This window comes from Lithobates pipiens, unplaced genomic scaffold (genome assembly GCF_037356315.1).
Source record: "Lithobates pipiens isolate NorthernLeopardFrog02 unplaced genomic scaffold, aLitPip1_a1.2 Scaffold_8, whole genome shotgun sequence".
Classification (NCBI taxonomy): domain Eukaryota; kingdom Metazoa; phylum Chordata; class Amphibia; order Anura; family Ranidae; genus Lithobates; species Lithobates pipiens.
Genome location: NW_027507903.1, coordinates 558,038,724 through 558,061,984, shown reverse-complemented (window position 1 = coordinate 558,061,984; position 23,261 = coordinate 558,038,724). Strand labels below are relative to the sequence as shown.

The window sequence follows — 23,261 nt, the reverse complement described above, 5'->3', positions numbered from 1 at the left end:
CCCTTCTCTCTCTCTCTCAGACCCCCTTCTCTCTCTCTCAGCCTCCCTCTCTCTTTCTCCTGCCTCTCTTTCACCCCCCCCCCCCAACCCCTCTTTCCCTCCTCAGGTGATTGGGGCCCCAATCATTTCTAACAGCAGCCCTGTGAGTGAATGCTTCGACTCCAACACTTCCTGGCTCGAAGCAGCTCTTGAAAAGGCAGTCTATTGGGGGTCTTTCAGGTCAGGGGACACTGATGAAGGGTCCCTGATCTAATCAAGGGGGGGGAGCAATATAAGGGAAGGGGAATCTGAACTAATGGAGGGAGTCTGTGGGGAGGGGGGGTTCTGACTGCTGTTGACCACTTAGAGACCCCCATTATATCAGCACCCCCCTACTTAGAGACCTCTATTCGATAAAGGAAACTCTCTTTATATAATCACCCCCTTTGGAGACCCACATTATGATATAAGGTTTGGTGTTTCCTTATATCACCCCTCTCTTTAGACACACCCATTATTTCACAGTCCCCTTACATCAACACCCCCCCCCCCCCCCCCCCCAGAGACTGGTCTCTAAAGAGAATCTGATATAGGGGACTCTGATTTAAAAGAATAAAATAAAAAATAAAAGCCTAAATTTTTTATTTTTTTTAAACATGCAGTGCAACCTCCACATATAATTATATTAATACAAATGTGAAAAAAATTAATTGTGAATGATGTTGCAAACCCCCCAGGATAATCCAAGTATTAATACACTCCAATCTTATTTAAAAATACATATTGTTCAATTTCCACACACATACAATAGTGTATGAATAGTGGTGTAAATCCATTTCAAAATGTGTTGTGCTAATATCCAATTTATAAACACCTTTTGAGTTGGATACGTTGGATATCAGCACAGCACTCTCTCTCTCTCTCAGACCCTCTCTCTATCTCAACCCCCCCCCCCCCCCCCTCTCTCTCTCTATTAATACTTGGATTATCCTTAGGGGTTTCCATCATCATTCACAATTAAGGTTGTGCTGCATTTTTTCAATTTTTATTTTTGGGGTTTTTAAGGGGAGGACTGATATAAGGGGATTCTGATCTAATGGGTTCCTCTATGGGGGTCCCTCTATTATGGAGGGTGTAATACTGACCCCTATATTAAGTGGGTGACACCAACCCTGTGTTATGGGGGATGAGGGTAACACTGACCCCTATATTACAAGGGGGGGGGGGGGTAATACTGACCCCTGTATTATGACGCCTAGGATTGCCACCTGTGCGGTGTCCACCGGAAATAGCTCATATTTTGAATCATGTGTCTGGATTTCAGTCTGCTTAAAACCCAGACACATTATTCAGACTGGACTGTGGCTTCCCAAGTAACCAAAATAGTCGGACACCAATCTGTTGCCACCTGTTAAAATTGGCCACTCCAACTGTTTGCTGCGGTGTGCTAAGTGTGATGCATTATTGCTCTCCTCCAGGTCTTTAAAATCCTATAGCACAAAAAAATTTGCCATGCGGCGCTAAAGTGTTCGGGTTTGGCTTGAAGAAAAGGTGGCAACCCTACACTGAAGAGGGACCCGAAAAGAGGGAGATCGGAGCTGCTCTGTGCAAAACCAACTGCACAGAGGAGGCAAGTATGACATGTTTGTTATTTTTTGTTTAAACAAGACTTCACAATCACTTTAACACAGCAAGGGCATTAGATTTATTGGATGGAAGATGAAAAAATGACTGAAGGTCTGCTTTAAGTTGAGCTTTTCCCCTCAACCACAGTGTCCTTTAGCTGCAGAGTTAGTGGCGGGGGGGGGGGGGGTGCTTTTAGTCCCCCCCGCCCCCCCCCCCCCCGAAGGGGTTTATTACTTCTACCCTGATCCCCCAGGGTGCAAGGCTCCCGACAGGGTGCAAGACTCCTCTCCAATGGCCTGGCAGACCTTGTTCTTCTAGGTCAGCCAAAGCCAACCATTGAATACTTGGTCGAGGAGTTCTCCCGAAGTGAGACCCCCCCCCCCCCCCCCCAGAGGCAGGGGAGGAAGGAACCTAAGGGCCACACATCCTCCCCCTAGACATCAGGGCAAAACCGAGGACTCACACCCTTCATCCGTGAGAAAAACACACACAAAAGTGAAAGGTGACAAACGTGGGAAAAAATAAATAGAAAATAAAAAAAGTGACCGTGCAGATTGTGCACTTGCCAGGTCCTGAGGCCTGGTAGATAAAAATTGCCCCTGGACCTAGTCAAAAGGTCCAGCCCTAAAAGGCGCAGTGCAAAAGGAAAGCATTTGGTGCTGTGACCATATGTTCCGTTCACACAGTGGGGTCCCACACCCAAGTGTTAAAGCGGAGGTCCACCCTAAAATGGACCTCCGCTCATCGGAATCCCCCCCCCCCTCCGGCGCCACAATCGGCACCTTTCAGGGGGGAGGGGGGTGCAGTTACCTGGATAATCCAGGTAACTGCACCCACTTCCGGGCTAGCTCTCTGCGGAAAGGGGCGTACGTTACGCCCCTTTCCGCAAGCGCCCGCCCCCTTCAGCAAGTGCCCCGCTGCCTGCTGGGAAACACACAGCTCCCAGAGGCAGCGGGGACCGTCTGGATTGCGCCGCGCGGCTCGCGCATGCGCAGTAGGGAACCGGGAAATGAAGCCGAAAGGCTCCATTTCCTGATTCCCATACCCAAGATGGCGGCGGCAGGACCCGCCAGACGAGCGAGCGATCGGCTTCGGGTGCCGACATCGCGGGCGCGCTGGACAGGTAAGTGTCACTATTTAAAAGTCAGCAGCTGCAGTATTTGTAGCTGCTGGCTTTTAAAAAAAAAAAAAAAAAAAACGCGGAGTCCCGGTGGACTCCCGCTTTAACCACTTGCCAATCAGCTCCTGCTGATATTCGTTGGTAAAGTGGTTCACTATTGCGAATCTCCATATGGGTACGTCTGTATCTTTAAGGGCGATAGCAGGCGGGGAACCGGCCACTGGCAATCGCATGCACAAGAGCACGAACAGGAATTTGTGTGTGTAAACACACAAATCCCTATTCTGTCAGGGGAGAGGAGACATATCGTGTGTTCCTACAAAGTAGGAACAACAATATGTCTCCTCCCCCCGTCAGTCCTATCCTCATACAGTTAGAACCACTAACTACCGGTAGGAAACACATTTAACCCCTTGATCGCTCCCTAGTGTTAACCCCTTCCCTGCCAGTGACATTTATACGGTAATCCGTGCATTTTTTTTTAGCTCTGAAAGCTGTATTAATGTCAATGATCCCAAAAATGTGTCAAAAGTGTCCGATCTGTTCACTGCATTGTCGCAGTACCGCTATAAATGACAGATCACTACCATTACTAGTAAAAGACAAAATAAGAAAAAAAATTACACAAATCTTTCCCATAGTTTGTAGATGTTATAACTTTTGTGCAAATACAATCAATATATCAATCAATCACTTATTGCAATTTTTTTTACCAAAAATATGTAGAAGAATACATATTGGCCTAAACTGAGGAAGATATTTGTTTTTTTAAAAACATTTTGGGGATATATATTATAGCAAACAGTAAAATATATTGTTTTTTTTTTCTAAATCGTCGCTCTTTTTTGTTTATAGCAAAAAAATATAGACTGGAGAGGTGATCAAATACCACCAAAAGAAAGCTCTATTTGTGGGGAAAAAAAAGGCGTCAATTTTGTTTGGGTACAGTGTTGCACTGTATATAGGGGAGGTTAAAAAGGTGGTGGTGGGGTGATACAGCGCCTCCTCACTGCCTGTCAAATGTTGTCTGAAGAGTGATCTGAACTTGGTTCACTCTTCAGTGAGCGCCACATATGTAAATGAGTCTTAATAATACATTTCTCTTGCCTGCGCCCTTTTATTCTGTTATCCTGTAGATTTTGCAGATTATTGCAGAGAAGCCCTGAACCTCCTCTTCCATGCCCCCCCTCCCCTGACACTCTTGGCTCCTCCTCTTCTGGGGTCCCCCTGGCACTCTCGGCTTCTCCTCTTCTGGGGTCCCCCTGGCACTCTCGGCTTCTCCTCTTCTGGGGTCCCCCTGGCACTCTTGGCTCCTCCTCTTCTGGGGTCCCCTTGGCACTCTCGGCTCCTCCTCTTCTAGGATCCATCTAGCTCCTCCTCTTCTGGGGTCCCCCCTGGAACTCTTGGCCCCGCCTCTTCTGGGGTCCACCTGGCTCCTCATCTTCTTGGGATCCCCCTGGCACTCTCAGCTCCGCCTCTTCTGAGGTCCATCTGGCTCCTCTGTTCCTAGGGTCCTCCTGGCACTCTCAGCTCCTCCTCTTCTGGTGTCCATCTGGCTTCTCCTCTTCTTGGTCCCCCTGGCACTCTCGGCTCCTCCTCTTCTAGGGTCCTCCTGGCACTCTTGGCTCCTCCTATTCTCTTGTCCATCTGGCTCCTCCTCTTCTCGGGTCCCCCTGGCACTCTCGGCTCCTCCTCTTCTGGTGTCCATCTGGCTCCTCCTCTTCTTGGGTCCCCCCTGGCACTCTTGGCCCTGCCTCTTCTGGGGTCCATCTGGCTCCTCCTCTTCTGGGGTCCCCCCTGGCACTCTCGGCTCCGCTTCTTCTGGGGTCCAACTGGCTCCTCCATTCCTAGGGTTCTCCTGGCACTCTCTGCATTCTAGGACCCTCCTGGCACTCTTGGCTTCTCCTCTTCTAGGGTCCTCCTGGCACTCTCGGCTCCTCCTCTTCTGGTGTACATCTGGCTCCTCATCTTCTTGGGTCCCCCTGGCACTCTCAGCTCTGCCTCTTCTGGGGTTCATCTGGCTCCTCCGTTCCTAGGGTCCTCCTGGCACTCTCGGCTCCTCCTCTTCTGGTGTCCATCTGGCTCCTCCTCTTCTCAGGTCCCCCTGGCACTCTCTTCTCCTCCTCTTCTAGGGTCCTCCTGGCACTTTTGGCTTCTCCTCTTCTAGGGTCCTCCTGGCACTCTCGGCTCCTCCTCTTCTGGTGTCCATCTGGCGCCTCCTCTTTTAGGGTCCCCCTGGCTCCTCCTTTTCTAGGGTCCCCCTAACACTATTGGCTCCTCTGGGGGCCCCCTTGGCTCCCCCTGGCACTCTTGGCTCCTCCTCTTCTAGGGTTCCCCTGGCACTCTTGGCTTCTCCTCCTCTGGGGACCCCTGGCACTCTTGGCTTCTCCTCCTCTGGGGGCCCCCTTGGCTTCTCCTCCTCTGGGGGCCCCCTTGGCTTCTCCTCCTCTGGGGGCCCCCTTGGCTTCTCCTCCTCTCGGGTCCCCCTGGCACTCTTGGCTCCTCTGGGGTCCCCCTGGCACTCTCGGCTCCTCTGTGGTCCCCCTGGCACTCTTGGCTCCTCTTCTATAGTCCCCATGGAACTCTTGGCTCCTCCTCTTCTAGGGTCTCCCTGGCACTCTCTGCTCCTCTGGGGTCCCCCTGGCACTCTTGGCTCCTCCTCTTCTGGGGTCCATCTGGCTCCTCCTCTTCTGTGGTCCCCTGGCACTCTTGGCTCCTCCTCTTCTGGGGTCCCCGGCTCCTCCCCTTCTCCATGTGCTGCTTCCAATGAGGACGCACACGCGGGCTCACTCCCTAACCAATGTGTGTGTCCATAGACATATATGAGTGTCCCCCACATTGCTCACATCATGATCAATGATATGACAATGGGTTGGGGGTGGCACAGGACTGCAGTCCCATCTCCACACTCACATTGATCATTAAGCAGATGGCTGATGTATGGTCAGGAATCCATAGACGTGAGGGGGGGGAGGACCCCTTGAAGGGGGTTTAAATATTAATCATCTCCCCCCCCCCCCCCCGCAGGTCACCAGCCTGCGAGGACAATGGACCGTACTACCCAGCTCCCTTCTGCGGACCGCACATCCCACGTGGTCCCTGTGATGGAATCTCTCGCACACTCCGCCCACGTTGCTAAGCGATGCCAGCCCCCCCCGCCCACTCTCCGGGGCATTCCGAAGTATCGGCGACTAGCGCGGTTGGCTGACTCCTTTTGAAGGGGCGTGAGCAATGGCCCCGCCCATCGCCCCTAGTTACTGGGAAATATGCAGCAGAAAAGGTTACAAGCAGGGTGGGCGGAGCCTCCTGCACTTTTTTTTATTACAGAGTATAACAAGGGAAGGGGGAGGTCTGTTTTTTGAGCGAAGGGCGTGGTTGGTCCGCCTATTGGACGGAATCCTCTTCGTGCCGCCTCGCCTGGGCGTGGCGGAATCTGCGCTCGCCTCTGGAGATCCTCCTACGGATCAGTGTGGCTCAGTCAGCCGGATAGAGAAGAGCTCCTGTCTTTGGAGGGCTCCCCGGGGAGGAAAGAACATGGGGCTGCCCGGGATGTACGGACTCGTCTGGGTCACTGCAGTGCTGCTGAGCTGTGCTGGAGGAATCTACGGTAAGATCGGAGTGTGTGTGTGTGGGGGAGGGATGCGATCACTGTGTACTGCTATGCACAGAGCTCCGCCGTGTGTGATCTCTACTATCCAAAGTCTATAGACATTCCAGACCTGAGCCCGCAATCCCTCTACCTACCAGACACGTGATCCCCCTTCCCTCCAATCACATCCTCCCTTTCCTGAGATTTGATACATAAATACAGAAAAAAGTTACTTTGTTGCAGATCACATGACTGGCACCTGGCGGAGAGATACATGGGATTGTTTTATTATTGGTTATTGTCTTGTCTGGATCATGTCATAGTTTAATATTATTTCCCATTATATTGGTGAGTGGCCTGTGTGCGAAGCTGTGATTGTCAGCGCTGACCCTCCCCCCACTGGTTGTGTGATCTCCCCATACATGACACAGATTGGGAGGATAAGACCCCATACACACGATCAGATTTACCAAAACCATATAATATGAGGTCAAACCTTAAGAGTTTCAATGTGTATGTAATCAGGCAGGCCCTTGCACTACATTGTTTTGGTAAACCTGAAGACAAACATCTGCAGGAAATCTAATGGTGTATGGGGGTCCAAGGCTGGCCATATGTTGTACAAGAAAATTGTATAACTTTCTCTAAAGATGGCCATACACCTATAGATTATCTGCAGATTTTCTATGGTTAGATGGAAAAAGTGCAACAGATTTCTCCATGTTCGCTAAACCGTGTGGATGGATTAATCTCCCACTTTTTCCATCTAACCATAGAAAATCTGCAGATAATCTATAGGTGTATGGCCAGCTTTAGACCCGTACACATACAATATTCGATTTGTATGCAATCAGGCAGGTAAATCTAAAGGAAATTGAATAAGAAGAAAATTCTATGGTGTATGGCCAACTTTAGCAGGGCAGGAAGTCGTTAGCGATTTGTAGAGATGTCTGCTCTCCTCCCAGATAGACTCCATGTGTCACACTGGATTTTCTGCCTGGTTCTAATGAGATCATCCACAGTAATCTGCCCTATCTCCTACAACAGGATCACCAGGGCTGCCGCCCCCTTTGCAACTAAAGGCTTGTAGGATTATATATATATATATATATATATATATATATATATATATATATATATATATATATATATATATATATATATATATATATATAAAATTTATTTTCCTCAAATGTAGTCTTTAAGCCCCCCCATTCACATTGACTGTGGCTATGAAATCATGTGACTTCATCTGAAATCGCATGATTTTAAAGCCGCATCTCAGTGCGACTTTGAAGACATCTGTGTGGCTTCAGGCACAAATGTCTATTCAAGTCGCACGCAAAATTGGCAAAAGTAGCGTATGTAGGGCAAATCGGTGCGACACCGCAAAGTCGGCATTGCACAGATTTAAACAGTGTGATTGCCAGCAATAGGATGCGATTTGACCTGTCAAATCGCATGACAAGTCACTCCAATGTGAACAGGAGCTAAAAAATGATTGGTTGCATGGCTCATGGGATCTGTGTGTGTATCTAACTTCTTTTTTTTTTTTTTTTTTTTCAAAAAAGAGATGGAATTGGAAGTAAAGAATGTAGCAAAAACTTTAGTATTGCGATGTTTTGACAACATGCAATGTTTATGAGCTTATGTCCTGTAGATCCATAAAAGAAATATATATTTATTCAAAATTTTTTATATATATATATATATATATATATATAATTTTTTATTCTTGTAGAGCAAAGTAATTTTGAGCGAATTATTATAGCAGCAAGGCCATGCTGTGCCTAACTAGTTTTGAGGAAATACTGACTAGAACAACCAAGAAGGGTAAAAAAAAAAATATATATATATATATAATTTTAATAATAATTTTATGGTATAGATCTGTAGGACAAGGGACAAGCCATTTGGTACACCTGAGAAATGTCCTTGCCAATGTTGGTGTTGGGAGGGATGGAGGGAGGTCCATGCCCTGAGAGGCCATCCGTATAATCCCACCTTCAGGGAATTTCTATACCTTGCAGAGGAACTTTTAAGTGATCTCAGGCAGCTTCCTCCTCCCTATGGGTGAAAAGACAGCTTGGGTGGCTATAGTGTACATGCCACAGGAGATTAGAGGGTTAATCAGATTTCAGCCACCACGTCATCTAGGGCAGCAAGCAGAAAGTGCCATTTGTTGTCTCCTAAAGCAAGATTAGTTTATTTTTTTTCAGCAGTGAGCGTTTTGTAAATAATAAATATCCCCTGATGGTAAAGTAAGGCAGGCTTAGGGAATTGAGGCATACGTTGTTTAAAGTTCTAATGTCTCTTGGTGAAGTCTTCCATTTCCTCAGTGTCTCGTCAGCGTTTCCTCGCCCGCTGCGATTATTCACTCTTAAATGATTTCGTTCTATACACTGGATCAGTGTTTCATGTCACCTTTATTTGTAAACTTGGCCAGGAGATGAAAGTTAGCTGTCTGGCTTTGTTTATTCAGCGTTAAATGGAGTTTAACCGATTTTTATGAATGTCTGCCTTGATGGGATTCTCAGGGTCCTCTGCTGTTTAGAATTTATGGCTATGCCGCGAACAGCTTTGTGCTGGGAGTTCTCATGCCAACTTGTGGGTACTGAAAGCTGTTTTTTTTTGTTTTTTTTTTTTTCGATGGCTCACAAGCAATCAAGGATACGTAGTTGTCTTTAGGAATGTTGTAATATGGATGTAAGTTTGCCAGGTTTGACAGTAACTGTTCGAAATTTGGGAAATAATTTTAGCATGGATATTAGTGGAGACCACTTTAGGGTCTTGGGTATCCAAACAAAAGGAGTTTATTTGATTTTTGTCTCAGGTTACGATGGATCACTGTCCATCTTTCTCAAGGCCTTCACAAAGATGGACTATGATCCATCAAAACGTTGGCCAGTATATGCTTCTCTTGTTGGACACGTTCTCGTACACAAGACTCTTGGGTATCTTTACTCTCTATATTTCTACTGATCATACTTGACTACAGGCAGATGCTCCCTGAACAGTGTTTAGTGACTTCTATATATTTATGTAGAATAATCCTGGCTTTGAAGGAACTTTCCATATGAAGTCACCACCACAGTCATATATGTACAAACCTGGCGGGATCAGATAAGTTACTGTCCATGAGGAAGCCTGCCTAGATGCAGCATATAGGTAAAGTTCCTTTGTAGGAACTGAACCCCGGACCCCAGTGTTGCAAAACAACCATGCAAGTTGCTTATTGCTTATGTTGCCTAATATGCAGTAACTGATCACAAACCCTTAGTATGAAGGAACGAGTGCCGAAAAACGATCTATCTGGTTGCCATGTGTAACTGTCATATATTTGGTTACTTGGGTATAAATTAATGAGTTCCAAAGTATTCATGGATTGGGTGAACGCTATAGTAGTGTGTTACAGTTCTAATGTTTATTCTAGTGGGATGTTTATTGCCTTTTTGTAGTGTCGAGAATTGGCGGCATTGTAGGACAAATCACAGCAATCCACAAATTAGCATGCTAAACTTGCTCCCTTTTGTCAAATTTGTTTTAGCAGATTCAGCCGGACTTTCCAGTTTCAATGATGAGATTTTTAAGTTTCGGCTTTTTAAATGCATGTGTTCAGGACACAGTACCAGAGACCCGTTACTAGATGTGCGCGGTCTGCTTTGTGTCCATATAGATGGGGTTGCTCCTCAGTTGGAGCTGTTAGGTTTTTTTTTTTTTTTTTCTTCTCTAATAATCCCTTTTTCCAAATTTTCCCACCCATCCCCCTCTCCTCCTCTGGCTCTCCCCCCTCCTCTGCCTCCCTCTCTCTCTCTGTCTCCCTCCCTCAGGGCACAGGGAAGGCGAGGGGGAGGAGGGCACTGTGTAGTGAGAGAGAAACCTTTCTTGTGTGCTAACAATTGGAAAAAGGGATTGGGGGGGAAGGGGGGGTTAGACGCTTCCCAAACTGCCCCCACAAATCTGTCTGCTACCTCCTGCAGCTCTGTTCTCCCCCTTTCTGTTCTCTCTCAGCTGCTCCATACTTGTCTGCCCGCCTGTCTATCTTGCTGGGACTTTGTGTGTCTTTGCTGACCCTATTTTTTTGTGCCGGGCCCTCCATTTCTTTTCTTCAGAGTTCCTCCCCAGTTCTGCCTGTGCCACGTTACCATTGCACCCCCACTTTCCCCGCTGTCCAGCTGCTCCTGGCTGCACTTGTACAGGCTTTTCTTTCCGGTGCCAAGTTGGATTTATTTTTCTCTCGAGTGCCCTCACGTTTTATGCCCACCTCCTACTTGGTATTATTTCCACTGTATTTTTGTTGCCCTCTGTCCTATGTTAAAGCACCCAAAAACACAGTTCTTTTTATGACTTGTAGCCACCCTGTTGAATAGTTGTATTAAGCTCCGATATGAGTTTTCTGAGCTGGCTCAAAAGGAACCTGCATTATTATGTGCCTATGTCCTACAGATGAGCAACGGTTGTGTGGAAGCCAGGAGACCATTTTTGGTGGATATGGAAAACCCATACAAACAGGGGGAAAGCGCAGAAACTTTATACAGGGTCCTTTGTTGGAATTTAACCCAGGAACCAACACGCCAAAATGAGTAGTGACCACCTAACCACTGATTGGAGCGTCCTGTCTGTGTGGCCCCCATCTCATTAGACTTGTCTGATCAACCAGACACTATAACATAAATTATTTAAATTATCTGCTCGCCAGCCTAGTAATGCAGGGCTTGACAAATGTGCTTTTGAATTTAGGAGCCAGTTTTTTTGACTGGTAGGGCTTTGTGTTTGGTGACAGAGATGGCCAACCATTGATCACTCCTCTCACACAGTGTCTCCCCTCATACACTGCCCTCCCTCCTCTGTTCTTCTTGGTGGGGCCCAAGGGGTGTCTTCTGTCACCTGGGACATAGAGTTCGGCCAGCTCCCGAGCCCAACCTGGGCTGCCCTACCTGCAGTGCTCGGGCAGGTCACTCTTGGCCATTGGGCAGAACTGGGGCTCACTGTACGGCTCCTCCGTGTGATGTCTTTGCCATCTTCCTGCCGGCCAATCGGAGAAGCCGCCATCCTCAGCTCACCTCCCAATTGGGGGAGGGTTAAAGGTCGGGAAGCTTTAGCCAATGGAGACGCTGACAGACTGCCTAATCATAGATCCCCCACACAAGGTAGGCATGTGATATACGGCCATTGGCAGAGAGGTGAGGAGCTAGCGGCTGCTGATGAGGTGCTCATGCCTGGTGCTACTGCCAGCAGTGGATGGGCTAGTGGGAGCCCGGGGCTGGGACCAAACTTCTGGTCGCCGTGGTGACCTGGCATCTAGGCTTTGACAAGCTCTGTAGTAATATGCCCAAAAGACCTAAACTTCTTGCAAACAGAAATTAAAAAATGATTATATATCGGTCATGGGCTATCACAAGGTAACCAAAGTTGCTCATTATTGCCTAGCATTGTGGATAATGCAGCAGTGTAGGGTTAGGCTGGGTATACAGGGGCCGAACATCAGATGGTTCAACAGGAATTCGGGCAGTGTGTACAGCTGTCTTTCTGACGGAAGCCGGCCCAACGATCATATTTTGTTGAAGGGACATGCTGGAAAACCAGTATTTGATCAGTGTGCTTTTGGGAGGGGGGCGGGAGGGCATGCAGAACCCCCTGTAGAACCCCCTGTCGGAATACAAAAGCACAGCTGGGAGATTGCCACACCAACATCACTTTTGTGTTGGTCCTGCTCTTTGTCAGTTATGTCGTTGAGTTTAAAGAAAAAAAACGTAGCTTGCATATCGGCCTATACAGTTGTTTACTGACAGGGATAGTAGAGGTAGCAAGTGTTCCGTGATCCATGCCTTTAAGGGCAGTGGAAGATCTTACAGCCATAGCAGTCTAGGGGACTGATTGGCCTCTGTACAGCCTGAGGTTATGATTTTGCTAGGCTTGCCTTCCTCAACCTCTTTAACAAAAAGATACCCCTTTTGAAATTTCCAGACTTGGGGTACACCCGCTAATGATTACGGCTCACTGTACGCTAGTGTGATGGTCGGTGGGAGGAATGCTCCTTATGTTTGTGGCATTAAGGCATGCATTACATTTTGCATCAAGGTAAAACATGTCCAGTGTTTACAACCACTTTAAGATATCTGGAAGATTCTTCCCAGTGACCACAAATGTAAAAAGCACTCTTCCCATGGACAATCACAGTAATTTACAGTTAGCTGTAAATACAGCAATCATTAATGGGTCCCCTAAGACCAGAGATCTATTTCACTGGGTTCCTCCATGGTAAGGAAGTTGAGAAAGGCTAGCCTAGTAAATGCCTTTGTATCTGTATCGCCCTCTCACCCCTCTTATACTTGCCTGAGCCCGATCTTGATCCAGCACTGTCAGTCTGCAGAGGCAGGAGCAATTGGCTCCTGCTTGCTGTCAGTACAATTCTGTGAGTGGGCCAAGCTGTGTTGTTTGAGTCTGTGAATGCAGGCAGCGCTGCTCAGGATGGAGTCCGCAGGTGGGTCCCGTAGGAAGCGGATTCCTACGGGAGAGCACCGGTGGGAGACCCCGAGAAGAGGTATTTCGGAGCCACTCTGTGCAAAACCATTGCACAGAGTAGCAATGTGTAACCTTTTCTTTAAAAAAAATCTGTGGTATCAATGAAAACTTAGGGAATGGAGACATTGCTTTTCACTTAAGGAACCTCTGGAGGGTCCGCGGGGTTCCACTGTTGCGAAAGACTACATTGTCTGCCATTGTGTTGAGAATGTCTTTTAGAAAGAGCCATGGAGCGCTATAATGGTTTTACTATAGCGTTTCATTCATACTTCGGACATTGCTGGATGCCTTAGCTGAGACTCTTCCAGTTGAATGTTTGTTTCTTTCCCCCTCATTGCACTACTGGAAGCACCGTAGCGTGCTTATAAGTAGACAGTTGTACGCCCACAGTTATTTTTTTATTTTTTTATTTTTTCTTTGATATCTTTTATATTGTGAGGCATTTATTTGTACGGTATGTAGTTTTATTATCTTAAGAGGGTTTTTTTTTTTTCCTAACACTTATCATTGCTGTTTGGGTGCCTCATGCAACTGCTTTGAGTTTCTTTGGAAGTCACAATCTGGGGATCCCAATGAGTTCCATTGCAGGCTTTGTTATGCAGGTGAATGCCAACCTCAAAAACCCGGTTGAAAATCACTTTTTTTTTACATTAACCCACAAAGTTAAGCCAACTTTGAGCAGTTACAGCCTTGAAGCTGTTTTTTGTGGTTTTCTCAAAACCGTTGACAGGTTGCAGTTCCATGGGGAAATGTGTAGAGGCTTTTCACTTTCTCGCTGAAGGTAGAGCTATAGGTCCTTGGTTAGCAATTTGTAATGGGAATATTTATCAACTTGAAGGGGTACAGCAATGGAACCTCAATGTCGGATGAAAAGTTTGGAAATATTCAATGTTCTCTTGTCACCGCTGAGATGGGATGTGTCATGGTTCTTAATTGGTTTACAAAAGGCAGTGTATGTGGGTGTCAAGGTCTTTCTAAGATTGGGTTATTAATGTCGGACAGTCAAGTACAGGAGGTCCCCTAGTTACAAACGGAGGGAGACAACAGGAAGTGAGAAGAAATCTACCCCTAGGAAGGGAAATTCACTCCTGTAAGAGTTATCATGGAGAAAAAGGTGTCTCCACTGAAGCGTTATCACCAGTCCATGTTTCCCTAACAACCCAAATTGTTCAAAATCCAATTGTCATTGGGACAGAAAGTGAGGTTAAATCTTCTGAACAGGGGCAGAGACAGCAAAACAAATGTTACAGGGGTAATGACCCTTCCATGTGCTATCCAAAAAGTAGGTTTTTTGGCTGGAGTTACACTTAAAATTTTATTTTTTAAATGTACCGGTTTCGATTTACAGTTTCAACTTAAGAATATACCTACAGACCCTATCTTGTTTGTAACCCATGGACTGCCTGTAATCCATTTCACCAATTGTGATGGTTGTGTTGGTCTCGCTATATGTGGTGACTGATGTCTCTTTCCTTGTCTGTTGGCATGTTCTGGCTGTCTATATTAAACCTTCTCTCCAATGTCCAGTCTGGTCTCCTCACCCTCTGACCCCTTACAAGCTGATCCTGCTGTGTCTCTGAATGTTTTTCTGTACACCCCCCCCCCCCCCAATCCGAAGTCTACGTCAATCAGTATGCATCCCTCAGCTCTCCCTTTGTCGTCTCTCTGGCCTCTTTTCTTGCCTCTTGCCTTTTGTCCCTTTCCGCTCTCACTTTTTTTTTCTTTAATTCCTATACGTTGTGTGTGTTTTTTTTTTTTTTTTTTTTTGGCTCATCTATACTCTTTACAGTGCTGTCTTTGCTCACATTGTCAGTCTTTCACAGTCCTTGCCTATATTTTACACATTTTTTAACCAGTTTAGTTTATTACTGATGGTGCTTATGAGTTGCTGCACGTAGTTCTTTGCTTGATAAATTAAGGTCATCTAGCTTTTAGTTTTTGTCCTTTTTGTCCTTTTTGATCTTGCATCACTTACCCCTATAGTAGACACTGATTTGATGCTCATCAAATCAAGCATTTAAAGATCATTCATATGTCATAAGGTGGCAACAGGATAGTAAAAGGTATCACAAAATACGGCGTACAGTCAAACATTACTCTTTTTGTGACCCGGTGTACTGTATTCTGTATCCTTCAACATCAGCTCACAGTCAGAAATCATGCGCATGGTGAAGTAATGTTATAAGTTAATGATGAATATGGGACTGGCCCAGTTCTTCAGGATTTGAGCAAGTTGTTAACTCTTTTTGGTAATAGGAAGTGCTCCTTGTTGGCCTGTAGCCCAATTCTCCTCTGGTAGCTATATTGACCCACCATGGACATCCCAAAATTACCATCAGACCTTAGATCAGGGTTTCCCAACCTGGGTTGCGTGGGACCCTAGGGTTCCTCCAATGGTTGCTAGGTGTCCTTGAGCAATGACCAATTTTTGCCTCTCAAAGTTCTCTGTGACACCAATGATCTTTTTAGCTAAAGAAGGGGGGAAATTCTACCCAATGAACACAAATGTAAGGACCACTCGTACCACTGACCGTCACACTAATGTATCATGAGTTGTAGATGTAGTCATTTTTTTTTTTTTTTTAACAGGCTTTCCCTGAAAACCAGAAATTTATTTTAAGGGTTCCTCCGTGTTCGAAAAGGTTGAGGAAGTCTGCCTGATTTTTGATATGATTGGGAAGTGATCATATGACTTTGGTCTTCTGCCGGGCCCTTTTTAGGGAGATAGTTGATAGGATAAGTAGTTCATTGACATCCGTATACCATATTGTCCTAAATTATGTCTGACTAAAGGCGGAATGAGCTAACATGTCAAGTATCATCTGTTGACCAAAAGGTGGAACAAAATCAGGGATTGCTTGAAAGACTTCTAGGAAAGGTCAAGATGAGAAAAAGACCTGAGAGCTAGCATGGCAAGCTCCATTCCACCTTTAGTCAGCGGATGAAACTTGACATGTTGGTTCTTTTTTGTTTATTTTTTTTTCCCCTCGTCTTGACCCTTTTCTATGTGTTTTTTACTCTATCCCCGATTTTTTTTTTTTTTTTTATTTCACTTTAAGTCAGCAGATGATAAATCAAAGATCCAGATACTCATTTTACTGCTGTGGCTTTTTTCTTATCTCTTGCTCTGCTGTTTACATACATTAAACTTATCACTCACCAGTTTACCTAAGTTGACAAATCTGAAATGGTCACTTGTAATCCTGGAAGAAAAGGTTTGTATCCGGTCTACCTTCTTTACTGCTATTTGGTGTAAACACTCTCTCTAAACTCTGAAAGTTACAAATTACATCTCTTATCTTACTCCTATTCACTAAGTTTATGGGAACCACTGCATCTTTATGGTAACCCAAAACAACCAATCGCTATTTGCATTCATATTTCTGAAGCAATGGGAAGTGCTAAATTTGTTGATATTGGTAGGTGCCCAAGTAGTATCCAAAATCCATAATTTCCTACTCCTATCTATTAGACGTACACTGATGCTCGGCATATATTCTTAGGGTGGTGATACATGGGATGATATTTGCAAACCATTTGGTCGGATCTTACACAGGGCTAAGGACAGCCCCATGTGACAGCACTTCTTTTGTTTTCTATTGCTGTCTGTGTCTTTACTGCAGAGATTTACCCTCTCTGTTCATTCTGATGACCATTGTGTCTGCTAAAGAAAGTATTAAGGGAAACAAAATCTTAAGCTGGCCATAAATGGGTCACATTCCGAATAAATTTTCTTTTGAAAATCAGATATTTTGTGATCTGATGGTGCCACCATTGATTTCAAATCTTCCAACTAAGCCTTCAGTTTCACCTCATGTTGCTACAAAAAGTTTGGCTCAGAAATTGACCCATGTATGGCCTGCCTTAGAACTACCACAGAAAACGGTTAATAGTAACTCTTCCAATGAGACCACCACCCGGTGAAGTGATTGCATGCTTTGGAGAGATTCTTAGATTTTTTTTTTTTTTGATTTTTTTTTTTTTTTCCGGTTGTGTCTTCAGGATGGGAAGCAAGGGGATTCCTCTCCTATTGCACACAAAAATAAAAACCCGACAGGGTTGTAACAATGAGTTTTGAAAAACCCCAAACTGTGTGGAGTTGTACTGAATGCAGTGCACCCTTTTTACTCTCCAAATGTTCAAATCAGTAAAAGAAATGCAGAAACATCATAAACTATGCTTGGCCCAGGATCATTAAAGCCTCTTAATGGGCCTGGTCGTAAATGTCTGTCGTAAACCTTTTCTTTCATTAGGGGGAATCTCTCCTGTGCAGCTGTTGTGCTCTCCCGGTGGATGAGGTGCAGGTAGAACACAGAGATTATTGCTAGCGGCCGTAGCTGCTGGCAATAATTGCATCCTAAAAATTTGACATGCTGGTTGTACCCAAGTTGATTAATCGGTTGACTTGGGTACAATCAGCCTGCCTATACATGGTTCAAATCTCAGCCGGTCTCTGCTGAGATTTGAACTGTTGATGGCCGGAGTAAGGGGTCTTTTGATCAATGGATTTGCAACTTCCAGGATTCTCACTTTTTTTTTTTTTCTCTCCCCTCCCCCCCATTTGAATACAATTAGAACATTTTGTGAGTCTTGAAAGAGAGCTGGGAAATCGTGTGAAACCCTTTTTTTAAGTTGAACCTCATGTGATCACAGCAGTTTTTCATTTTTACAACTCCCTGCTATTCAGGTAGCCCAAATATTTATTTCTTTGGGAGCATGCACAGGAAGTGGGCCTTTCAAGGAAACTTGCAGCTCCCCGAGGACTGACATCAGTGCATCCAATTTCAAATATTTGAAATTCAGCCAAGCCATGTTAAGATTTGTGTGTATCAGAAAAATCTGTTTCCCACAGTAATAAGCCATATATCATTTCCTGGGTATATTGGAGTAGACAGTTTTGTTCCACTGCATTGATTGGCTGACACTCTTATCTGTGAACCTTTTTTTTATTTATTTATTTATTTATTTTTCCCATTTCAGTCAAGTAATAAAGGCTCTTATGCTTTTTTTGACAGTTAGGCTTGGTTCACACTACCACAAGCTATAAATATTATAAGCTTACCTGTAGGTAAGTCACAAGGTGGCGTTTATTAGCCGCATGCCTGTTCCAGGTAGTAAATTCTTCATTTCTGTCCTTTGTTCCTGAACATAGATGTCTAAAAACAAGTCTGCGGGAAAGCTTCAATATTTCAATCCTCACAGGGTGCTTTAAAGCTATCCATACACTGGTAAAACGTAATTCTAAAAACGTTCATTTGATTTTCCAATGGTTCTAATCAAATCGATGTCCATTTTAACCACTTTCAGACCGGACCAATTTGCTGGTCAAAGACCAGACCACTTTTTGCGATTCGGCACTGCGTCGCTTTAACTGACAATTGCGCGGTCGTGCGACGTGGCTCCCAAACAAAATTGACGTCCTTTTTTTCCCACAAATAGAGCTTTCTTTTGGTGGTATTTGATCACCCCTGCGGTTTTTATTTTTTGCGCTATAAACAAAAATATAGCGATCATTTTGAAAAAAAACGCATTATTTTTTACTTTTTGTAATAATAAATATCCCCAAAAATATATAAAAAAACATTTTTTTCCCTCAGTTTAGGCCGATACGTATTCTTCTACATATTTTTGGTAAAAAATCGCAATAAGCGATTATTGATTGGTTTGCGCAAAAGTTATAGCGTTTACAAAATAGGGATAGTTTTATAGCATTTTTATTAATAATTTTTTTTTAACACGTTTTTGACACGTTTTTGGGACCATTGTCATTTATACAGTAATCACTGCTATATAAATGCAGTGATTCCTGTGTAAATGACACTGGCAGTGAAAGGGTTAACCAGTGGGTGGCAGTGTAGGGGTTAAGTGTTCCTAGGGGTGTGTTACTAACTGTGGGGGGGTTGGGCTTTCATTTAGTGTACACTGATCTCTGCTCCAATCACATGGAGCAGAGATCAGCATCACTAGTTGCTAGGCAGAATGGAAAAATGTTGTTTATACAGCATTTCCTCCATTCGGCCGCTCCGTGAGACGATCGAGTCCGCAGGTCCCGCGACCGGACTCACGGGGGTCCCGACCAGCGCGGGAGCGCGCCGGCGCGCTCCCGATGGCACGGCGGCAACGAATATTGGACGTACATGTACGCCAATATGCCTGCCCGTGCCAGTCTGTCGACGTACATCGTTGTGCGCTGGCCGGGAAGTGGTTAACCCACAGTCATGAGAAAATTCCAAGGTGTGGAATGGAAAGCTTTTCTTGAATGATCAAATTTCTAATAGTGAATGTAATTTTTCTTTCAGGAACATCTATTCATTCCAGAGGTGAATGTTAGAAGCAAACTTTTTTTAAAGTATTTTTGAAGGATAGTCATTGAGTTACTGATTTTTGTACGAAGGTTTGTTGAAAAATCTACTAGCTTATGGCCAGCTTAAAGCAGGGCTCCACCCTAAAGTGGAACTTCCGCTCATCGGAACCCTCCCCCCCTCCGGCGCCACAATTGGCACCTTTCAGGGGGGAGGGGGGTGCAGATACCTGTACGGAATCTGCGGATATTTACGCCACTTCCTGCGGGTCCCCCGCTGTCCGCTGGGAAACACACGGATCCCAGGGACAGCGGGGACCATCCTTATTGCGCAGCGCGACTCGCGCATGCGCAGTAGGGAACCGGGAAGTGAAGCCGCAAGGCTCCACTTCCTGATTCCCATATCCAAGATGGCGGCGGCAGCACCCGAGAGACGATCGAGAGATCGGCTTTGGGTGCCGACATCGCGGGCGCGCTGGGCGGGTAAGTGTCCTTATTTTTAAAGTCAGCAGCTGCAGTATTTGTAGCCGCTGACTTTAAAAAAAATAAAATACGGCCAAACTCCCGCTTTAACTCTTACAGGAGAACCTGTAGCACACTGCCTTGATACATTTTGAAGGTCCTTTGTGAAGGAGAAAGCTGTGTAATCTGGTACTTGTACTGCAGATATTGCACTTTTTGATGCATATTGCACTGCTTCCTGTCTACACAGAATCTGTGAACTATTTGAAACTTTTAATATAACACATGAGAAAGGAATGATTTTAAATTGGATTTGGAATTCCAATGTTCCAAGATCTCCTAGCGGAGATCTTTGTTTCCTGTTATTTGTTACCACAGGGCTGAATCCTTGGCATTAAATAACTACTTTTGGCCCAAGGCATGAACCATGGAAAAAGTTCTTCTTGCCAGTAGTCACCAATCAGCATCCAGCTGTTATTTGACAGTTGAAGTTTGAAAGTAAATCAAGAAAGCTGTTTGCTGAGGGCAAGAAAATCTCCTACTATAGTCTTTTCATATGTGAAGCCCCAGCCTCTAGAGTCTAGATTATTATAATTGGTTTTAAATTATAAATTACACTGCACTGGTATTGTCAACTACACCCAAAGCTGGCCATATGCTAGAAGAGTTTGGTTTTAGGCGCGTTCGTTCAATTTTCGAATTTTGGGTTCAAATCACCTTCGACCGCAGTGACAACAATCTTGATGGTTCAAGATGGGGTTTTTTATTTTTTTATTTTTTTTCCTTCTATAGGTAGTGTAAAAGATGGGTTCTTGTCCTTATTACCTAACATTGTGTATAATTTCTGCTCTTTGAACCATATGTAGTACCGTCATTATTGGAACCAAAAGCTGTTTCAATTGCTTGCCCCAGTTACAAGAAATATTAATAAAAATACATGTGTGCTTTTAGTGTGCTTTTAATTTGCTCATTGCTTCTTTTATTTTAGCTTCCATACTTTTGTTAACAGTATTGTTGGGATGGGTTTCTGTTAGTTTGCCAACATAACCATAATTTGCTAAAGAGAAGGATTATTTGTCAATAAGAACTTTGCTCCACTTGATTCACGTAATCATGGATTGCATGAACAGCAGTGGAGGAACCCCAAATAAAAATTTTCTCCAGAAAAAATATGCCCCCCCCCCCCCCCCGTTACATATTTCTTTTTTTTTTTTTTGTTCAACACTAGACCGTTTTTAAGACTGCTCTGATAATTTTTTTTTGTATTAAAAAAACAATGGTCTTAGCCGACAGTGGTTTAATGGGTTTTCCTGGGATAAAAGAAATTGCGCGGCAAGTTGGGATTTACAGAGACAATTTTTAAATAAGAAAGGAATTTCAACTAGAAGGGGGGGAAAAAAAGTAAACAGGGTTCAGCAGTGGTACTTCCCCTTTCAATGAGCAAATATAATAAAAGAGTAATAGTTTTTATTTGCTCTTTTTGTACATATGGTAAACCAGTCTTTAATTGACAGGTATATAATATGCACATTAAAAAAAGCAGAACTATCCTAAATCAATCCATCTAACAGATTAGAAGGAGATTAAAAGCCTGCAACCTTTGTCAGCCTGTGACTTTATTCAGACGCAATAGATGGTAATGAGCAATACTAAGGCCCGGTCATAGACTGAGTGATTTTCCTTCTGCAACTTTGAATTGCAGGAAAGAAAATCGCTAGATTCTCCCATCAACACAGTGATGGGGGAATCCCTCCTGCAGAGCTATTGTGTTCTCCTGGGGAGCCATCCCTGCCTGGAGAACACTGATTGTTATAACAGTCACTAGCAATGTAAAATCGGAGAGGCTGGTTGGTCCATCAACTTGGAGTACATGCTTTTGAATTTTGTCCGGTTCCTGCTGAACCAGCTGAGATTCAAACCATATGCCTTAAATGGGTCTCAAAAATGTTTTTTAATTAAGGCTAAATTACCCAAAAACTGATGTCAGTTCTCTTCTGTGGGTTCCACTGGTGGGTTGTCCTCACATTATACTTATTTGTACCCAACTGTGTTAAGAGCAAAAAAAAATTTAAAAAATGTCTAACTAGCCCAGCACATACTTTTAGATTGTACAAAACAGAGACTTGGAGAGAGGGGACTCCCCTGGAGTAGAGATTCAATGGGATTTGTAAAGAAATCTCTACAAAGTGAAGGAAACTCCAATTAGAAAGTCATCACCAGAACAAGTGTTTAGATTCAAAGTAGTGGTGACCTGAAATAAAAATTCTGGTACCAAAAATTCAGGATGCACTTTGCTAAAAACCAAAACTGAAATAAAAAAAAAATATCTATAGCTATATAATCTATTCTACTTAATATAATCAATTGAAATGAATATGAATGTTTTCTCTGCACCGATGACCCTCTTTTCAGGCCATTGTCGGCACCGATATATCAGTGCATCCCTAAATTCATAGTTTTTTTTTTTTTTGTTTTTTGTGAGAACTCAAATATTTGGATTTCTCATCATTCTTTGTCTCAGTAACCATGGTCACCAGGGCAAATAGGATGAACCTACCTAGTGGGGGCACATACCACAATGAAAACTTGATGGTGGCTCCAAACCCTTCAAGCTTTACTTTTTTTAAAAAGAAAATTAAAAGGTTTTTGGCTATACATATGCATTCCTAAGTATGTAGATAAGACCGCTTCAAGTCTTCATTTGTTTACTGAGAAGGTCTGAAAAGAGACGTATGTGAAGTGTCCTGAGGCTTATGGAGAAAGGAAATAAGTCAAATCTATGAAGTAATTTCTGTTCCGTGTTTATCATTTTATAATGATTATTATTATTTTTGTGGCAATTTGCATTAAATGTATATTTCAACTTAACTCAACGATTTTATGAGCACGTTTTTGTGTAAACCGGGTCTTAATTATGCCACAGAGCAGCTGGCTCGTATCCTAAGCTGACTGCTGGCGGGAATGAAGGATTTCTTTCTATCATTCAGTTTCTGATTCCTCTCAGAAGGTGGGCCTCCCAAAAAAGCCCCCTGTGGACTGTTGCCTCTGTCACTGATCACAATATGCTTCATGAAAAAGCAGTGTTTTATTTTTTTATTTTTTATGTGAAATGGTGCAGTTCCCCCTCTTGTTTTTCAGCAAGGAAAAATGAAAGTTGATGTATTCAAGCACTTTGGCCAGAATCCATCTTGTTTCCCAGTAGCAGCTCATCGGATGCAGCATGGCTGCCCGGCATAGGGTTTTGTTCAGTCCAGTCACAGCTCACTCCTGCAGGGGTTGTCCTGGCAACTCTTCAAGGCCTCAGTTAAGGCCTCTGTCAGTCTTCATGCCCCGCTGGAATGACAGAGAGAAATCTATTAATACACAATCCCCCATTTACCTAAATGTGTCACATTTTGATTGTTCACGCTTGGCTTTGCTGTAAATCTCTTTCAAGCGTGAAGTTTTATGGCCATTTTGTGTTCTGGTTCACTTTACCAGCACACCTATGATTTTTCATCTTAAATTCCTTTCTTGTTAATTTTTTTATTTTAGGGTGTTGTACACATGTAACCATTTGAACTTGTAAAACATAACTATGGTTAACCGAAATTTGGGAAAATCAGAAACCATTTTCTAGTACATAGCAAACTTGTTGCTCAGAAAGGAGGATATTCAAA

At 44.2% G+C, this 23,261-nt stretch overlaps 1 protein-coding gene across 1 annotated transcript in view; it reads left to right on the top strand.

Annotated features, from left to right (window-relative positions):
* Positions 1 to 6,192: 6,192 nt before the first annotated feature.
* NOTCH3 (notch receptor 3) overlaps positions 6,193 to 23,261 on the top strand; it is a 114,714-nt gene continuing 97,645 nt past the window's right edge. The window contains exon 1 of the mRNA XM_077469989.1: positions 6,193 to 6,332. Within this exon, the coding sequence (XP_077326115.1) occupies positions 6,260 to 6,332 (73 nt within the window). The 5' untranslated portion in view covers positions 6,193 to 6,259. The remainder of the gene's footprint in view (positions 6,333 to 23,261) is intronic.